At 38.8% G+C, this 14,490-nt stretch overlaps 1 protein-coding gene and 1 long non-coding RNA gene across 2 annotated transcripts in view; one reads left to right on the forward strand and one right to left on the reverse strand.

The window, feature by feature from the left end:
* The window catches only part of LOC138352246 (uncharacterized), a 104,183-nt gene that overhangs the window by 21,831 nt on the left and 67,862 nt on the right, over nucleotides 1-14,490 (forward strand). The gene's annotated exons all lie outside the window — the stretch shown is intronic.
* The window catches only part of LOC123763558 (serine/threonine-protein kinase MAK), a 30,921-nt gene continuing 17,221 nt past the window's right edge, over nucleotides 791-14,490 (reverse strand). Inside the window, 2 exon segments of the mRNA XM_045750707.2 lie at nucleotides 791-7,107; nucleotides 11,431-11,593. Coding sequence (XP_045606663.2) covers nucleotides 7,095-7,107; nucleotides 11,431-11,593 — 176 coding nt within the window. The 3' untranslated portion in view covers nucleotides 791-7,094.

Below are 14,490 nucleotides of genomic sequence, written 5' to 3' on the forward strand. Positions count from 1 at the left end.
CAGCAGGAGTGTGTGTTTCTTCCCAGGAGTCAGGAGTGTGTGTTTCTTCCCAGGAGTCAGGAGGAGTGTGTGTTTCTTCCCAGGAGTCAGGAGTGTATGTTTCTTCCCAGGAGTCGGGAGGAGTGTGTGTTTTTTCCCAGAAGTCAGCAGGAGTGTGTGTTTCTTCCCAGGAGTCAGCAGGAGTGTGTGTTTCTTCCCAGGAGTCAGCAGGAGTGTGTGTTTCTTCCCAGGAGTCAGGAGTGTGTGTTTCTTCCCAGGAGTCAGCAGGAGTGTGTGTTTCTTCCCAGGAGTCAGTAGGATTGTGTGTTTCTTCCCAGGAGTCAGTAGGAGTGTATGTTTACTTCCCAGGAGTCAGGAGGAGTGTGTGTTTCTTCCCAGGAGTCAGGAGGAGTGTATGTTTCTTCCCAGGAGTCAGGAGGAGTGTGTGTTTCTTCCCAGGAGTCAGGAGGAGTGTATGTTTCTTCCCAGGAGTCGGGAGGAGTGTGTGTTTTTTCCCAGGAGTCAGCAGGAGTGTGTGTTTCTTCCCAGGAGTCAGGAGGAGTGTATGTTTCTTCCCAGGAGTCAGGAGGAGTGTATGTTTCTTCCCTGGAGTCAGTAGGAGTGTATGTCTCTTCCTAGGAATCAGCAGGAGTGTGTGTTTCTTCCCAGGAGTCAGGAGGAGTGTGTGTTTCTTCCCAGGAGTCAGGAGGAGTGTATGTAAAAATTGCCTGCCAATAGGTAACTGAATATTTCTCACTGTTTGAGTCTCATAATATATAATGACTGTGGGATCTGTAAAGAAAAAGTCACAAAAAAGTTTTAGTTTATTGTACAGGGTAAACATTTGCACATGAGCCAGTACCATTTGACAATAAAATTAAAGATATGATCTATTCGAAGAATGTAATTTTCTGTATATTATATATAATTATATATCTCGAAAACACATTTCCATAAGAACTATTTTTTCAAAGATTTATTTAAACATGATGATGAATTACCAGTCATATCAGGTTCATCCGAAGTTTCAAGAAATATTTACAATAATAAATGTAAATCAAATAAGTACATGAATTTATTTTCATTAAACATATTTGAATGCGTATAAGCGAACATACGGAAATGCAATTCAACCAAGGTGGAGTATATTAAACAATTATACAATTGATGATCAGGGGGGTAGAAATAGCCTAAGCTACTCTATCCCTTTGAGATGTATTAATTGCTTATCTCAATAATACATACGTGAACTTGAACTTGAACAATGGATGAGTGATGTCCAATGTAGTACAGTAGGTGTAATATGGTCCCCTAGTCCAACATCAACTTCGATGTTCAAAGAGCTTGAAGAAGGCTACCCCAAAGGATACCTGATCAACCAGGCTGTGACTCATACGTCAGGCTGCGAGCAGCCGCGTCCAACAGCCTGGTTGATCAGTCCAGCAACCAAGAGGCCTGGTCGACGACGGGGCCGCGGGGACGCTAAGTCCCAGAAGAACCTCAAGGTAAGGCGGGGGGTGGGGGGAGAGGAGGAGAAGGGAAGGAAGAAAGATAATGAGATGAAATTCTTGAAGAGGATTACGATGAGTAGCGAGGAAAATACACCCCCTTAGTCATTGGTTCACGGTCAACGGCATTTTTGGGGGGGGATAAACACTGGTTAACCCACTCATTAATGTTTTTTGCGAATTTTAGTCTCAAGAAATAATCTTTTGATGTTCTGGATTTGTGTATTTAGTAACTGGATGAGAGAAAGTTTAATAAAAGAGATTGAGACAAATAGTAAATGGAAGGGAATATAAATCTCTAAACTTAACGTAACTGGTGAAATAAGATGGGACATTAGAACATATGGTGACCAAGGGATTGGATTTGGTTCTCTCGAGGAACTCTTATGTTACTCAAGTCTGTCTCGTAGTTCTTTAAACTACGTTCTTTAGGTCACTAAAATAAAATCATATTTTTGGGGGCAAACCTTTCATTGATTAGAACGTTGTAAACTCAACCAAATATTTAGGCAAATGTATTCAGATATAAGGAATGCATGTATGTGTGTGTGTTTATAGATGAATTAGGTATGCAGTTGAGATAAGTTTCTAACCCATGAGTGTTCTTGGTTTAATAGGGTATGTGTAATGTATTTTGTTTGTTGTATTTTATAGTTATGTGCAATAAGAATAAGAACTTTAGCAACTTGGAAAATTGTGGCTTGCTGTTTGGACCTTCTTAATTTAATAAGTGCCAAAGGAAATATTTTATTTGAAGGCGCTGCCATACTAGTAATTGTGAAATACGTCAACCTGCAGCAGTGAACCTTAGACACACAACCTGCAGCAGTGAAGCTTAGGCACACAACCTGCAGCAGTGAAGCTTAGGCACAACCTGTAGCAGTGAAGCTTAGGCACAACCTGTAGCAGTGAAGCTTAGCCCATACAACCTGCAGCAGTGAAGCCTAGCCACAACCTGCAGCAGTGAAGCTTAGCCCATACAACCTGCAGCAGTGAAGCCTAGCCACAACCTGTAGCATTGAAGCTTAGCCACACAACCAGGAGCAGGAAAACTTAGTAAACACAACCTGCAGTTTAGACAGAACCTAGCAACTTGGCCTAGTATGTGACTGAGCAGCTGTTTTCGATTTATGTAGCTGGAATTTTTATACGGCGACGTTGCAACCAAATATAATCGTACATATTGTTTCTATGGATGGAATATACGAAATATGAACCAATGCATCCAAATAATATCCACGTGTTGTACTATTGGAATTCAAAAAGGCATTGTAAACTGAAACAGCCTAACCGTAATCTAAACTATCGTAGCCCTGAACACGTAATTCTATGCTAACGTAAGAAATATTGTTTAATTTAGTAAATATATGTATTATGCTTGGCTCAAGAAGAATTAGGAGATTGTTGTTTCCTTGTTTCTCGGGCACAATACAGAATTATTAGTACAAAACGCGAACATTTTGCTGGGGTGAAACAGTCCATATTTTGTACTTTCCATCTATAGTTGCTATAGCAGCTCCGACTTTTCGAGTGATATTCACGTGTCTGCACATGGAACAAAAATCAAAATGAAAAAATTATCACACGCTTATATATACTGGTCTGATCCATAATTAGAATCTGAGGCATATATTTGCAGATAGGTTCGTCTGATTTTTAATTGTAGTCAAAGATTTACTGCAATTTAGAACAAAATTAATCAAAACAACATATATATTAGTACTGCAGTTCTGTTCATACCTGGGAAAAATATTTCTTATCAAAGTCTACGCATGCTTGAACCTAGGCTGTCTCAGTAAAAGCGTAGGCCAACATGTATGATGTTAACAATACAATTTGATAAACTTGTGTTTAAATCTGTATGTCGTGGTCACCTAGTGTTATAGGCACAGGATCTGTTGTAAATAAAGCAAACTTATGCATCATAAATTTAGTTCAATATTGACATTAGAGCAATTAATTAGTTAATGAGTAGAAGGTATTTTAATAAATTAAGAACAAAAATCAAGAAAATCAAATTGCATCTTAAAAAAGTGTGTAAATATGATGCGCATAAATTTAGCCTGGAATAAACGTAGAGTTTATAGGTTGTGGTGACAAGCACAAAATCAACGTCTCAAGGAAACTACCATATATACAGGATGAGGAATGTTAAAAGCTACTTATACAGGTCTTAATATATCCAGAATATATATTATTTATATACACGTACAACTCATGCCATACAACAGACGAACAGACTTGATAAGATTACAAGAAATGATACATTCACATGACACAACAGTGTGATGAAACCCATTACTATCGTACTGCTTGAGACCTGCTCTTAAAATTACTAACAGAAAAGCCTATTGATTAATTAATTTCTTTTTTCACTTCCGCCAGGCGTAATTCACTTTCGTCGAAGATTGCTATAATGTTTATCTTTTATAGTTAATGGTTAGTGAGGAGTATATTGAAACCATTCAGTGTTCTTTTCAGTCACGAAATACTGAAGCCAATATTCCCTATTGATTCGATTAACCTACCTTGGGATTGCTATAGTGAGTTAGATATAGTTTAACTATATACGAATTTTTATTCTAAGAATAGACTTTTCTTTTAGTGTTGATATATATAGTGTTAGGTTTTGATTCAAGTCGAACCAGCTTGCTATGTACATGTTTACAAAATCTTTGCATTGGACACAATCAATTACTATACTGTATAGTGCCGAACAGTGTATCTGTGAGCAAGAACATCGGTGCTAAATATACATACATGATAACATCGTTGTTAACATTTGTAGTGTTTGTGGACAGGTGTGGCAAGATTGTACTTCGTATCACAGATATTAAGGCTGTTTAAGAGGGAGGGTGTACAGACGCGACAGTAATCCATAGCTTGCCACTCATCAGTAGTGGCTTGCCGATGTATGTTTTTGATTAACACGCGAAAATTATTATAACGTGCAACATATTAGATGATGATGATGCTTTTAAGTAGGAAATGAGAGTACATAATACCCAAACTAAGCAAAGGCGTGTCGCTAAGAGAATCAAATATATCTAGTACTAGCCTTACTTCGTGGTATGAATGGTACTAGGAATACAAGTACTAGCGCTAGAATTACTCTAGGTACGCCTTAGGACCTAGCATCAAGATGTCTTCATGCAAACTTAAGAGTACAGCTGAACAAAAATATACCTTATAAATAAGTTTGAAAAAGGATGACGTACAAGATCTGTTCACAGAGTTTCTGTAAGGAGATTAACAAATTCATGAATTACTCGGTACGCAAATTAATAAATCATTGCGCAAATTAACAAATCTTGGCATGTAAGAACCTGTGCTAGAATATCAACCTTTCGAGAGACACTGTAGTCTCCATTGTTAATATAAAATTCAGTTGTATGGATTTACTAATTTAACATAAACCTCAATTATAAATAAACGTGTATTACATATTTAGATTACAAACACCAATTGTGGACTTTTAAGCTATGTATCAAACGCTGCTTGACTGTATCAAACAAGCCTGACTTGTTGAATGTTAAAACAAAAAATTATAAATGAGAAATTAATGCAGTTCTTATAGTTTCAGAGTTACTATTTATGTGAGGTTTGTATGTTATTAAGAGGAAGGTTATTGGTGTAATCTACCTGATAATGCAGAGTGAGTCATGTGGCTGGAAATTGAGACCCCAACCCACACATCTGAAAAAAAATAAGAAGTGACGTTTCGGTCCATCTTGGACCATTATCAAACTACAAAGTAAGAGTGGTAGAGAGTCACTATATAAGGTAAGAATATGAGGTGAAAAGCAAAAAGTTAACCATGAATCAGAGTTAATAAAATAAAATAAAAGTCAAACACTTCCCTTTTTCCAGATGTGTGGGTTGGGAGGCTACCCGATATGTCAACCCATTCTCCTGTTTAGATAGTAGTTTTTGTAACTATGTACACCATAGTACAAAGATTACCGTTCTAAGCAAATAGAACTTTGTCCTATTCACTTTAAAGTCAGAAAAAAGAAGCTAAAAAACATACTTGAATATTCTCAGGCCTAGTATACCACACATACGTACTATATTAGGCCTCATATATCGTATATTAGGCCTAGGAAGGTTAGGTTAGGTTAGTTTGTCTTTGCAACATAAACAGAAATAGTTATCCAACTCAATAGTGCCGATTTCTACTTTCTAATTTCGTTGTACGTCGGCATATGTACAATGGTCCTCATCGTTACTATAAGTACTAACCAAAACAGGAGGATGGGCTGGATATGTTCCCCAACCTGTCCTCAACCTGTGCAAATTGTACACCGCGAATGATGTTACTACACAAGCCCGTACAATGTGCATGATATCACAGTAAATGACTGTACCATATAAATATTAGAGTACCAGATTGTACAACACTTATGACATAACTGTACCAAACCTTACAATGCTCATGACATTACTGTACCAGACTGTACATTGCTCATGACATCACTGTACCAGACTGTACATTGTTCATGACATTACTGTACCAGACTGTACATTGCTCATGACATTACTGTACCAGACTGTACATTGCTCATGACATTACTGTACCAGACTGTACATTGTTCATGACATTACTGTACCAGACTGTACATTGCTCATGACATTACTGTACCAGACTGTACATTGTTCATGACATTACTGTACCAGACTGTACATTGTTCATGACATTACTGTACCAGACTGTACATTGCTCATGACATTACTGTACCAGACTGTACATTGCCCATGACATTACTGTACCAGACTGTACATTGTTCATGATATCACCGTAACAAGACACACATGAATGTGAGGATGATCTATTTAAACACATGAATGTATTAAGACTGTTCTTCTAGTCCGCACATGTCAAACTTTAAATAAAAGTTTGTTAAAATAAATTGCTTAAGAGGTATGATAGGCTTCTTCACTGACAAACAAATACTTGAACAGTTCCACATCTACAAATCTAAATGGTAAACAGAAGCTTGAGATAGTATTGAGGCCACATAACATCAATGAAGAACAGTGAGTAGCGTCCTTGCTGGAATATCCTGAGATCGTAATCTTGTTATCTTGTTCATGTTCCAAAAAGAACATAGATGCGACTAGGGCCGTCACATCACAGCACTGGATAGCGGCATTATTCATCACATGTGTACATTCAAGCAGCTCATTTCAAAAACTAATTCGACGGTATATTGGGTTGATTTGATTAAGACTGTGCGTCGTGATTATCAACTTTGCATTCAGGCATGCGGTTCGTCAGTTGTTTTTGTGTTAACTAATGTTTTACACATTCGTGCACACAACTATTTTATTTTGCTTTGCTTGTCTGACCACAGCCGCTTCGGTGTGTTTCATCACGATCCAGCGTTTCTGTTGGGTTTATTATTTTTTTAAGACACGTAACCTCTCAACTACTGTGTTGTTGATTTCCTCTTAGCAACTCTTGCCGCGGCACGTGTCGTCCTCCTCATAAGAGGTGTTTTGTGCCACAGCATGTGTCCTGTGTCATGACACGTCGTTTACGTCGCGGAACGTGTTCTCTCCCTCGTAAACATCCTTCCGAACCTCAAAGCTGTCTGTCCTAGACCGTTACTTGAGGTACCTGGAGGAATTAAAGTGAGAGTTACATACGATTCACTTGTTAGTAGCATTTAGACGAGGCACTTAAGGAAGTGGAGGCTACTTGAGTTACCCAAGGAAGTGGCAGTTACTTAAGTTGCCAAATGAGTGGCAGTTGACTGACTTACCCAAGGAAGTGCCAGTTACTTGAGTTACCGAAGGAAGTGGCAGTTGATTGGCTTACCCTAGGAAGTGGCAGTTACTTGAGTTACCCAAGGAAGTGGCAGTTACTTAATGTACTAAAAAAAAGATAATTATAGGCATCCAAGGGTAGTTGCATTAGGCAAAATTTATCACGTGAGGTAACCCTGGAGTTGAAATATCCGTCACTTGGTTACTTGAAATTATTTATGATTGCAACACTTACTTTAACTTGAAGTAACAGTTACCTGATGCACCTGTGAGATTAACAGTTGCATTAAGCAACTGTGTTTTGAATTAACTGTGTTATTATCAGTTACACAAAATACCTGAGGTCACAGTCACTTGGCCTCTAATATATCGTCATTTATTTGAAGACCAAAACTGCTAATGATAGTAACTTGGTACACAAGTTGTATTGACAATATGTTGGAAGGATGGATGTGATAATGACATTAACTTAAAGTACCTATTACAGTGACATTTAGTTGAGGTGCCAGTGGGAGTGACAATTTAGTAAAGGCACTTTTGAGTGCCACTAAACTGAGCTGCTAATGGATGGTGACAAATGCTCGAGGTGCTTGTGATGTGGACATCGATTTTCAGGTATTTGTGATAGTGAAAGTTTCCTTCGGGGGGCCAGTGGCTGTGATTTTGTGGCACCTGTGACAGTGATTTGTGGCACCTGAGGCAGTGATTTGTGGCACCTGTGGCAGTGATAGTTATTTGTGGCACTTGTAACAGTAATGATTAAGTGTGGCACCTGTGAATTTAACGGTTCCTTGACGCACTTTTAACAATGATGGTTATTTAAGGTGCCAGTGGTAGGTATTTATGGCACATGTGACAGTTATTTGTGGCACTTGTAACAGTGGTGGTTATTTAGGGGTGCCAGTGACATTTGCATATCGTACCTGTGAGTAACACTTACTTAAAATACCTGTGATTGACAGTTACTTAAGGTATCTGTGACGTGACATAAGATCCTGTGATTGACAGTTACTTAAGGTATCTGTGACGTGACATAAGATCCTGTGATTGACAGTTACTTAAGGTACCTGTAACTTGAGATCCTGTGATAAACAGTTACTTAAGGTACGGGTGACATAAGTAACCTGTGACTGGCAGTTACTTAAGGAATGAGTGACAGTGACACACACACATTTTGAAAGAATAAGTTACACGAATTACCTGGTATCATGAGTTAAGCGAGGTACCTGTGGAAATAACAGTAAAGAAAGATCAGAAGGCAACCTCGGCCCTCTGTTGCTCGTGTCTCTTGGAATGATAAGTGTTTATTGGCAGTTGATTTTTATAAGTTTTGGGAAACTCGATTATTTGTTACATAGGGCTATTTCATGGTTGGAAACAAGTCAATTTGATCGTTATACATGCAGTATGTTCTTCTGTCTCAGGCATGTATGGTTGCGGTTGTGTTCCGAATTTAGGGGAGTGCGTTCAGAGTTTCGGGATTGTGTTCAGAACTTAGGTCCTGGCCCAGGTGCTGGGACCGTGATGACATTCAATGCCCATACAAACGTAAATAGGTACTCTAATGCCTTCTCATAACTAGAAGACAGATTAGATTCTTGTGTTACTTAAAAGTTGTTCATATAAGTGTTACTTAGTACTTTAAAGCGCCACCTTCCCGCCCCTCTAGGCACTTACAGCAGCCCGTCCTCCAACGTCAAAGAAACGGTCAAATTAAAGTGTCCTCTCCTAACCTACCAGAGGACCTAAAACAGAAAACGGGGACAGTACGTCACTTTCGCGTGCCGTTGCCATTTTTCTAGAACGACCATTTTTGGCCTTATGTAACGCATAAGTAAGAGGAGAGCATAAGCATAAGTAATAAGAGGAGAGATATTGTTTACAGCGTCCCGTATTGGTTAGTACTGGAGTTCTCATTCCATAACTTTAGGAAAACTCGGTTTATTAGGCAAACGGGCCTTGCATAGTAGGCCAAGTAGTATGTTCTGGCTATTAGGTACAACATATATATATGTTGAACAGACTCGGTGAGCTCAGAGGGCAGCAGAGTAGGCTACGGCTCACTCCCTCATCATCATGAATTTTTTTCAAACTACTCGTTCTCTTATCTAATGCTTCGCATTTCGTAGGGAATTGACCAATCCGTTAAAAATACGTCGCAATAGTAAAAATTGAAACACTCATAGTATTGACGTTTCCGATACATCGGCCTCGATAGGTTAGGTGGGTTGCTTTTTGGTTGGGCAAACTTTTGTGAATTTTTCACAGTGGTGAACCGAGAACACGAGCTGTTGACACAACGCTCGATACATCTCAAGCTTTTCAAAGGGCGTAACGCAAATCTTTACTCTCCTAGCTGGCCGCGGCAGCCCTTGGCACTTCCCTGCTCTCTCTCTCTTTTCTCATTTTATCTCCTTTGCTCTCCTTCTCTCTCCTTCTCTCTCCTCTCTCCTTCTCTCTCTTTCTCTCTCTTTCTCTCTATTTCTCTCTCTTTCTCTCTCCTTCTCTCTCCTTCTCTCTCCTCTCTCTTTCTCTCTCTCCTCTCTCTCCTCTCTCCTCTCTCTCCTCTCTCTCTCTCTCTCTCTCTCTCTCTCTCTCTCTCTCTCTCTCTCTCTCTCTCTCTCTCTCTCTCTCTCTCTCTCTCTCTCTCTCTCTCTCTCTCTCTCTCTCTCTCTCTCTCTCTCTCTCTCTCTCTCTCTCTCTCTCCTCTCTCCTCTCTCCTTCTCTCTCTCTCTCTCTCTCTCTCTCTCTCTCTCTCTCTCTCTCTCTCTCTCTCTCTCTCTCTCTCTCTCTCTCTCTCTCTCTCTCTCTCTCTCCTCTCTCCTTCTCTCTCTCTCTCTCTCTCTCTCTCTCTCTCTCTCTCTCTCTCTCTCTCTCTCTCTCTCTCTCTCTCTCTCTCTCTCTCTCTCTCTCTCTCTCTCTCTCACTCTCTCTCTCTCTCTCTCACCTATCGATGTCGATATGGAGAAAACTGTCAATATTACCATGCTTTAATTTTAAGTAATCCGACGCATTTTAACCGCATTGGTCGATTGCGATAGAATCCCATGCATTTGGTGAGAGAACGGGTCGTATATGGCGTAGATGGATCACCTTCGCCCTCATCTTCCTTCAGCTGTGAGGGAGGATGAGGTTCAGCTGTGAGGGAGGATGAGGTTCATCTGTGCGGGAGGATGAGGTTCCTCTGTGAGGGAGGATGCGGTTCATTTGTGCGGGAGGATGAGGTTCAGCTGTGAGGGAGGATGAGGTTCCTCTGTGAGGGAGGATGAGGTTCAGCTGTGAGGGAGGATGAGGTTCATCTGTGAGGGAGGATGAGGTTCAGCTGTGAGGGAGGATGAGGTTCATCTGTGAGGGAGAAGAAGGTTCAGCTGTGAGGGAGGATGAGGTTCTCTGTCACCCTCATGTTTTCTTATCTATCCAACCGGTTCTCACGACTTAAATATGAATAAATATGAAGTTAAATTAAAGCGTTAAATATAAAGTGGTTACCTTCCTTTGCAGCTCTCGTACATAGCCTCACCACCTCGCTAGGCATGTCCAAAAATTAATTTCAATAAAACCGTTTTTGCAAATTACTTTAAACCAAACACAGATCGGTAACCGTTCGAAAACTCTTGCCTCGAACTTTGGTCATCAGTCAGTATCATAGGCATCACTCACAAACGTCCTCTCCTGTAAACCTCACATCATCAATAGGTTGAACAATATTTACCATCTCCTCAGTTATTTCAGCTCGAATTTGATTCGTCTCTATCAAGTATTTTGATGCACTTAGCGGAATTGTTGTTCGTCAGATCACTTCACATCCAAGCTTTTGAGTCACTGGTCTTCTACCACAAACTTGCTACTCTTTTTCTCTCTCACACATACACACACACACACACATATATATATGTGTGTAAATCACGAAAAATAAACACGTGATTAAAAATGTGACAGTGTCAGACCACGGAGGAAAATTGAAACAGGAATTTCCTTAAGTACTTTCGTATATTAATACATCTTCAGAAGGAGTTCTGAAGATGTATTAATATACGAAAGTACTTAAGGAAATTCCTGTTTCAATTTTCCTCCGTGGTCTGACACTGTCATATATATATATATATGACAGTTATACATATATATTATTTATTTATTTATTTATTTATTTACATCCATCTGTGATGATACTCACTTGGCCGCCCAATTTGTCCTGCCATGGACGTTGGCGCTGTTGGAGCGGCCGGTGAGGGCCGAGGAGTTGGCTGGGTAAGAGTTCCTGACGGCGGTGTTGGCGGGGTTGCCGCCCCCAGCCTTCACAGACACCAGCGACCCCGGCATGCTGCGACTCACGGCTCCTGAAGACACGTTACTAAACTGTAGTGGCCTTCACACAGTCAGTCGTCTAGGGTATGCATATATCATTGTAACTCTCAAAGATATAGTGTATTGTAATGTTTTAAAATTAAGTGAATGCATACATTATAAAATTGAGATTGAGGATTATATCACAATTTTCAGAATGGTAATATATACATTTTTTCGTTTAATGATATGAATAATATAAGATAAACTCAATAAAAAAGTCACACACACGAACTCATGTGGGGGATGAAAGAGTCAAACTAAGATCTGTATATTTCTATCTCTATACTGAGGGACGTTTTGGTCTCTATACTGAGGTGACCTCAATAAAGAGACTGAAATATACATAATTCACACCTTGAGTCTTCATTTGTTTTGTGGCCTTCATTGTGTGGTAATAATATAATTTAGGAAATCAATAACCCTTCCGCTGCAGGATTATATTAGTTTACCTTGATATGCTTAACTTTTTTTAAATGATACGAAAAAAAGAGATGATTTTATGAATTTTTTAGTAGTAGTAGTACAGATATTAGTTTTTTAGATACTAGTACAAATTACGAATATTTCTGTCGCCGCGCTTTTGCTATGTGACCTAAATCGGTTATGTTGACCAAACCATACACTAGAAAGTGAAGGGACGAGTCGATTGTGATCACAATCGACTTGAGAATGGTCCAGGACGGACCGAAACATCGTCGTCCCTTCACTTTCTACTGTGTGGTTTGGTCAACATTTTTCAGCCACGGTATTGTGACTCCTCGCCTGCGTAAATCGGTTATAATTAATATTATGTATAATTTTTTTTTTAATTAGGTGCAGATATGTCAGTTCCAGTTGATCTTAAGCAGTTATAATCTGAAATAAATTGCTATTTACTGTAGAAGTCAGCCAGCTCACGGGCGCTAGCCGCATCATGAAGCTAATGTTAAATACAGCGGAAGGGTTACAAAATGCTATAAATGGTGAAGATGGAGATGTGAATATATGACGTTCAAATACATAATCTGGAGGCACTTATGGATATAATACCCATGCTTGCAAACTGCACACTACAAATTATACATGCTTAGAAATTCAAACAAATGTTCATCTAAATGAAATGTAACTCCATTCCTTATGTTAAATCTAATGGCAGAATTAAAACAACAAACACAAGGGAAATATGTGGCAGACATGAGAACATTCAGCACAAAACGAATAAACCATCAATGCATGAAAAGAAAAAAGAATTGTGTATTTTGGTACTGTAAAATTTTTTGCATTTTGTGAGTGCAACAATCATGCTAATCCTGTGTCGAACTATATATATAGTTCAGTGGTAATCACGGGTTCTTTTCACTAAAAATGCGACACAGACTTGGCCGGAATTTAGACTCAAGCCTAGTCAGGTGAGGCGCACACACACTCAGCCCGTTTTAAAAGCCAGTCAAACAACACTTGGGGCAATAGTTTACGGTATCGTCTCGACCATGGCACGACAACGTCTGGGGCAGACGCCTGATTGATTCCCAGCATCGTCTCTGTGGTATATTGCTATTCAGCCCGGCCTCCTAAGGTTTGCCAACGTCAAAAATGGTCAATTTTAAAGTGTCCTCTCCTAATCTTCCAGAGGACCCAAAACAGAAAACGGGACAGTATGTCACTTTCGCGAGCTGCTGCCATTTTCAAGTGCGACAAATTTTTTATCCGTATGTAACGCATTTGAGTGAAATGCGATGTTCTTTGTAAGAGGACAAGTTGTGTTATTAACCATTGATCCGAAAGTTAGTGACTGGCTCTTCTAGGTCACACAGACAAATGTAATGGTATTAGGAATTAAAATAGCCTACTGGAAGCGTGAGATAACGGACCTCTGTGTAACTAGTATTTTCGCAAAGCTCACCTATAATTCTTGCCGGGAAAGATGCTATCGAGCTCTTGTCCACTATAATACTATTATTGTGAAGGGTCACCCATTACTATTCGCCAGGACAATGACTAATAATCATTCAAAAGTTTCCATTAAAAGGAGGGAACTTATTAATATAAATTCATCTGTGCGTCACTTAAGATTTTTTAACCAACATTTTGTATTCAATATATTTTGCTATTAAAAGTTAAAAAAATATTTAAAATAATTGAGCAAAAGTAATTGGAAAACACAAAATAGGTTATTTATTTATATAAGATATAATGCTGAAAGATGAGCGCGAATGCTGCATTTTGCAGTGAAAATTCAAGTCTTAGAATGCCTTCAGTTGTGCTTAATTGTATAAATCTTAGTTTTTCATCCGACGACTATGATGAAATTCTCACAAAATATAGTGTTCAAGGATCTACAAAACTGGGTTTATATATATATTTTACATACTCATTTGTTCTATTTGATAATATATGTTTTTATATTTTTCCAAACAGTTTTGGTTAAAATTAGGAACTTTTATTGCGAATGTTCTAGATCTAGAAGAATGAACAAAAGAATATATTCTATATATTATATAAACATATTTAAGTTGTCAAATTATAAAAAAACAAAATTCTTGCCGAACATATTTTTTATAACTTTAAATTTTGTTTAAACTTCTTGAAAATCTGGAAACTCAGATTAAAAAGTTGAGTAAAATAATACATTCAGTATATTTGCATGTGCTTCGTATAGCACTTTCTTCATTCAGTCCATTAACCAGACAGGCCATTATTAATATGATAACAATGTCATCCGGGGAACAGCATCTTACCATCATAGGGATTTTATTTACTAATTAGTCGCGTTCCCTATTGCAGAGCTAAAATATAATCAGTATTTATTTTTTTAGAAGCAAGCTAAAACGCCGTATTGCTTAAAATTGTTTACATAATAGTCGTCCAGAACTAGCAACTACTGAGGATCAACTAGCGAGAAGAAAAA

Source organism: Procambarus clarkii, chromosome 52 (genome assembly GCF_040958095.1).
Source record: "Procambarus clarkii isolate CNS0578487 chromosome 52, FALCON_Pclarkii_2.0, whole genome shotgun sequence".
NCBI classification, from domain to species: domain Eukaryota; kingdom Metazoa; phylum Arthropoda; class Malacostraca; order Decapoda; family Cambaridae; genus Procambarus; species Procambarus clarkii.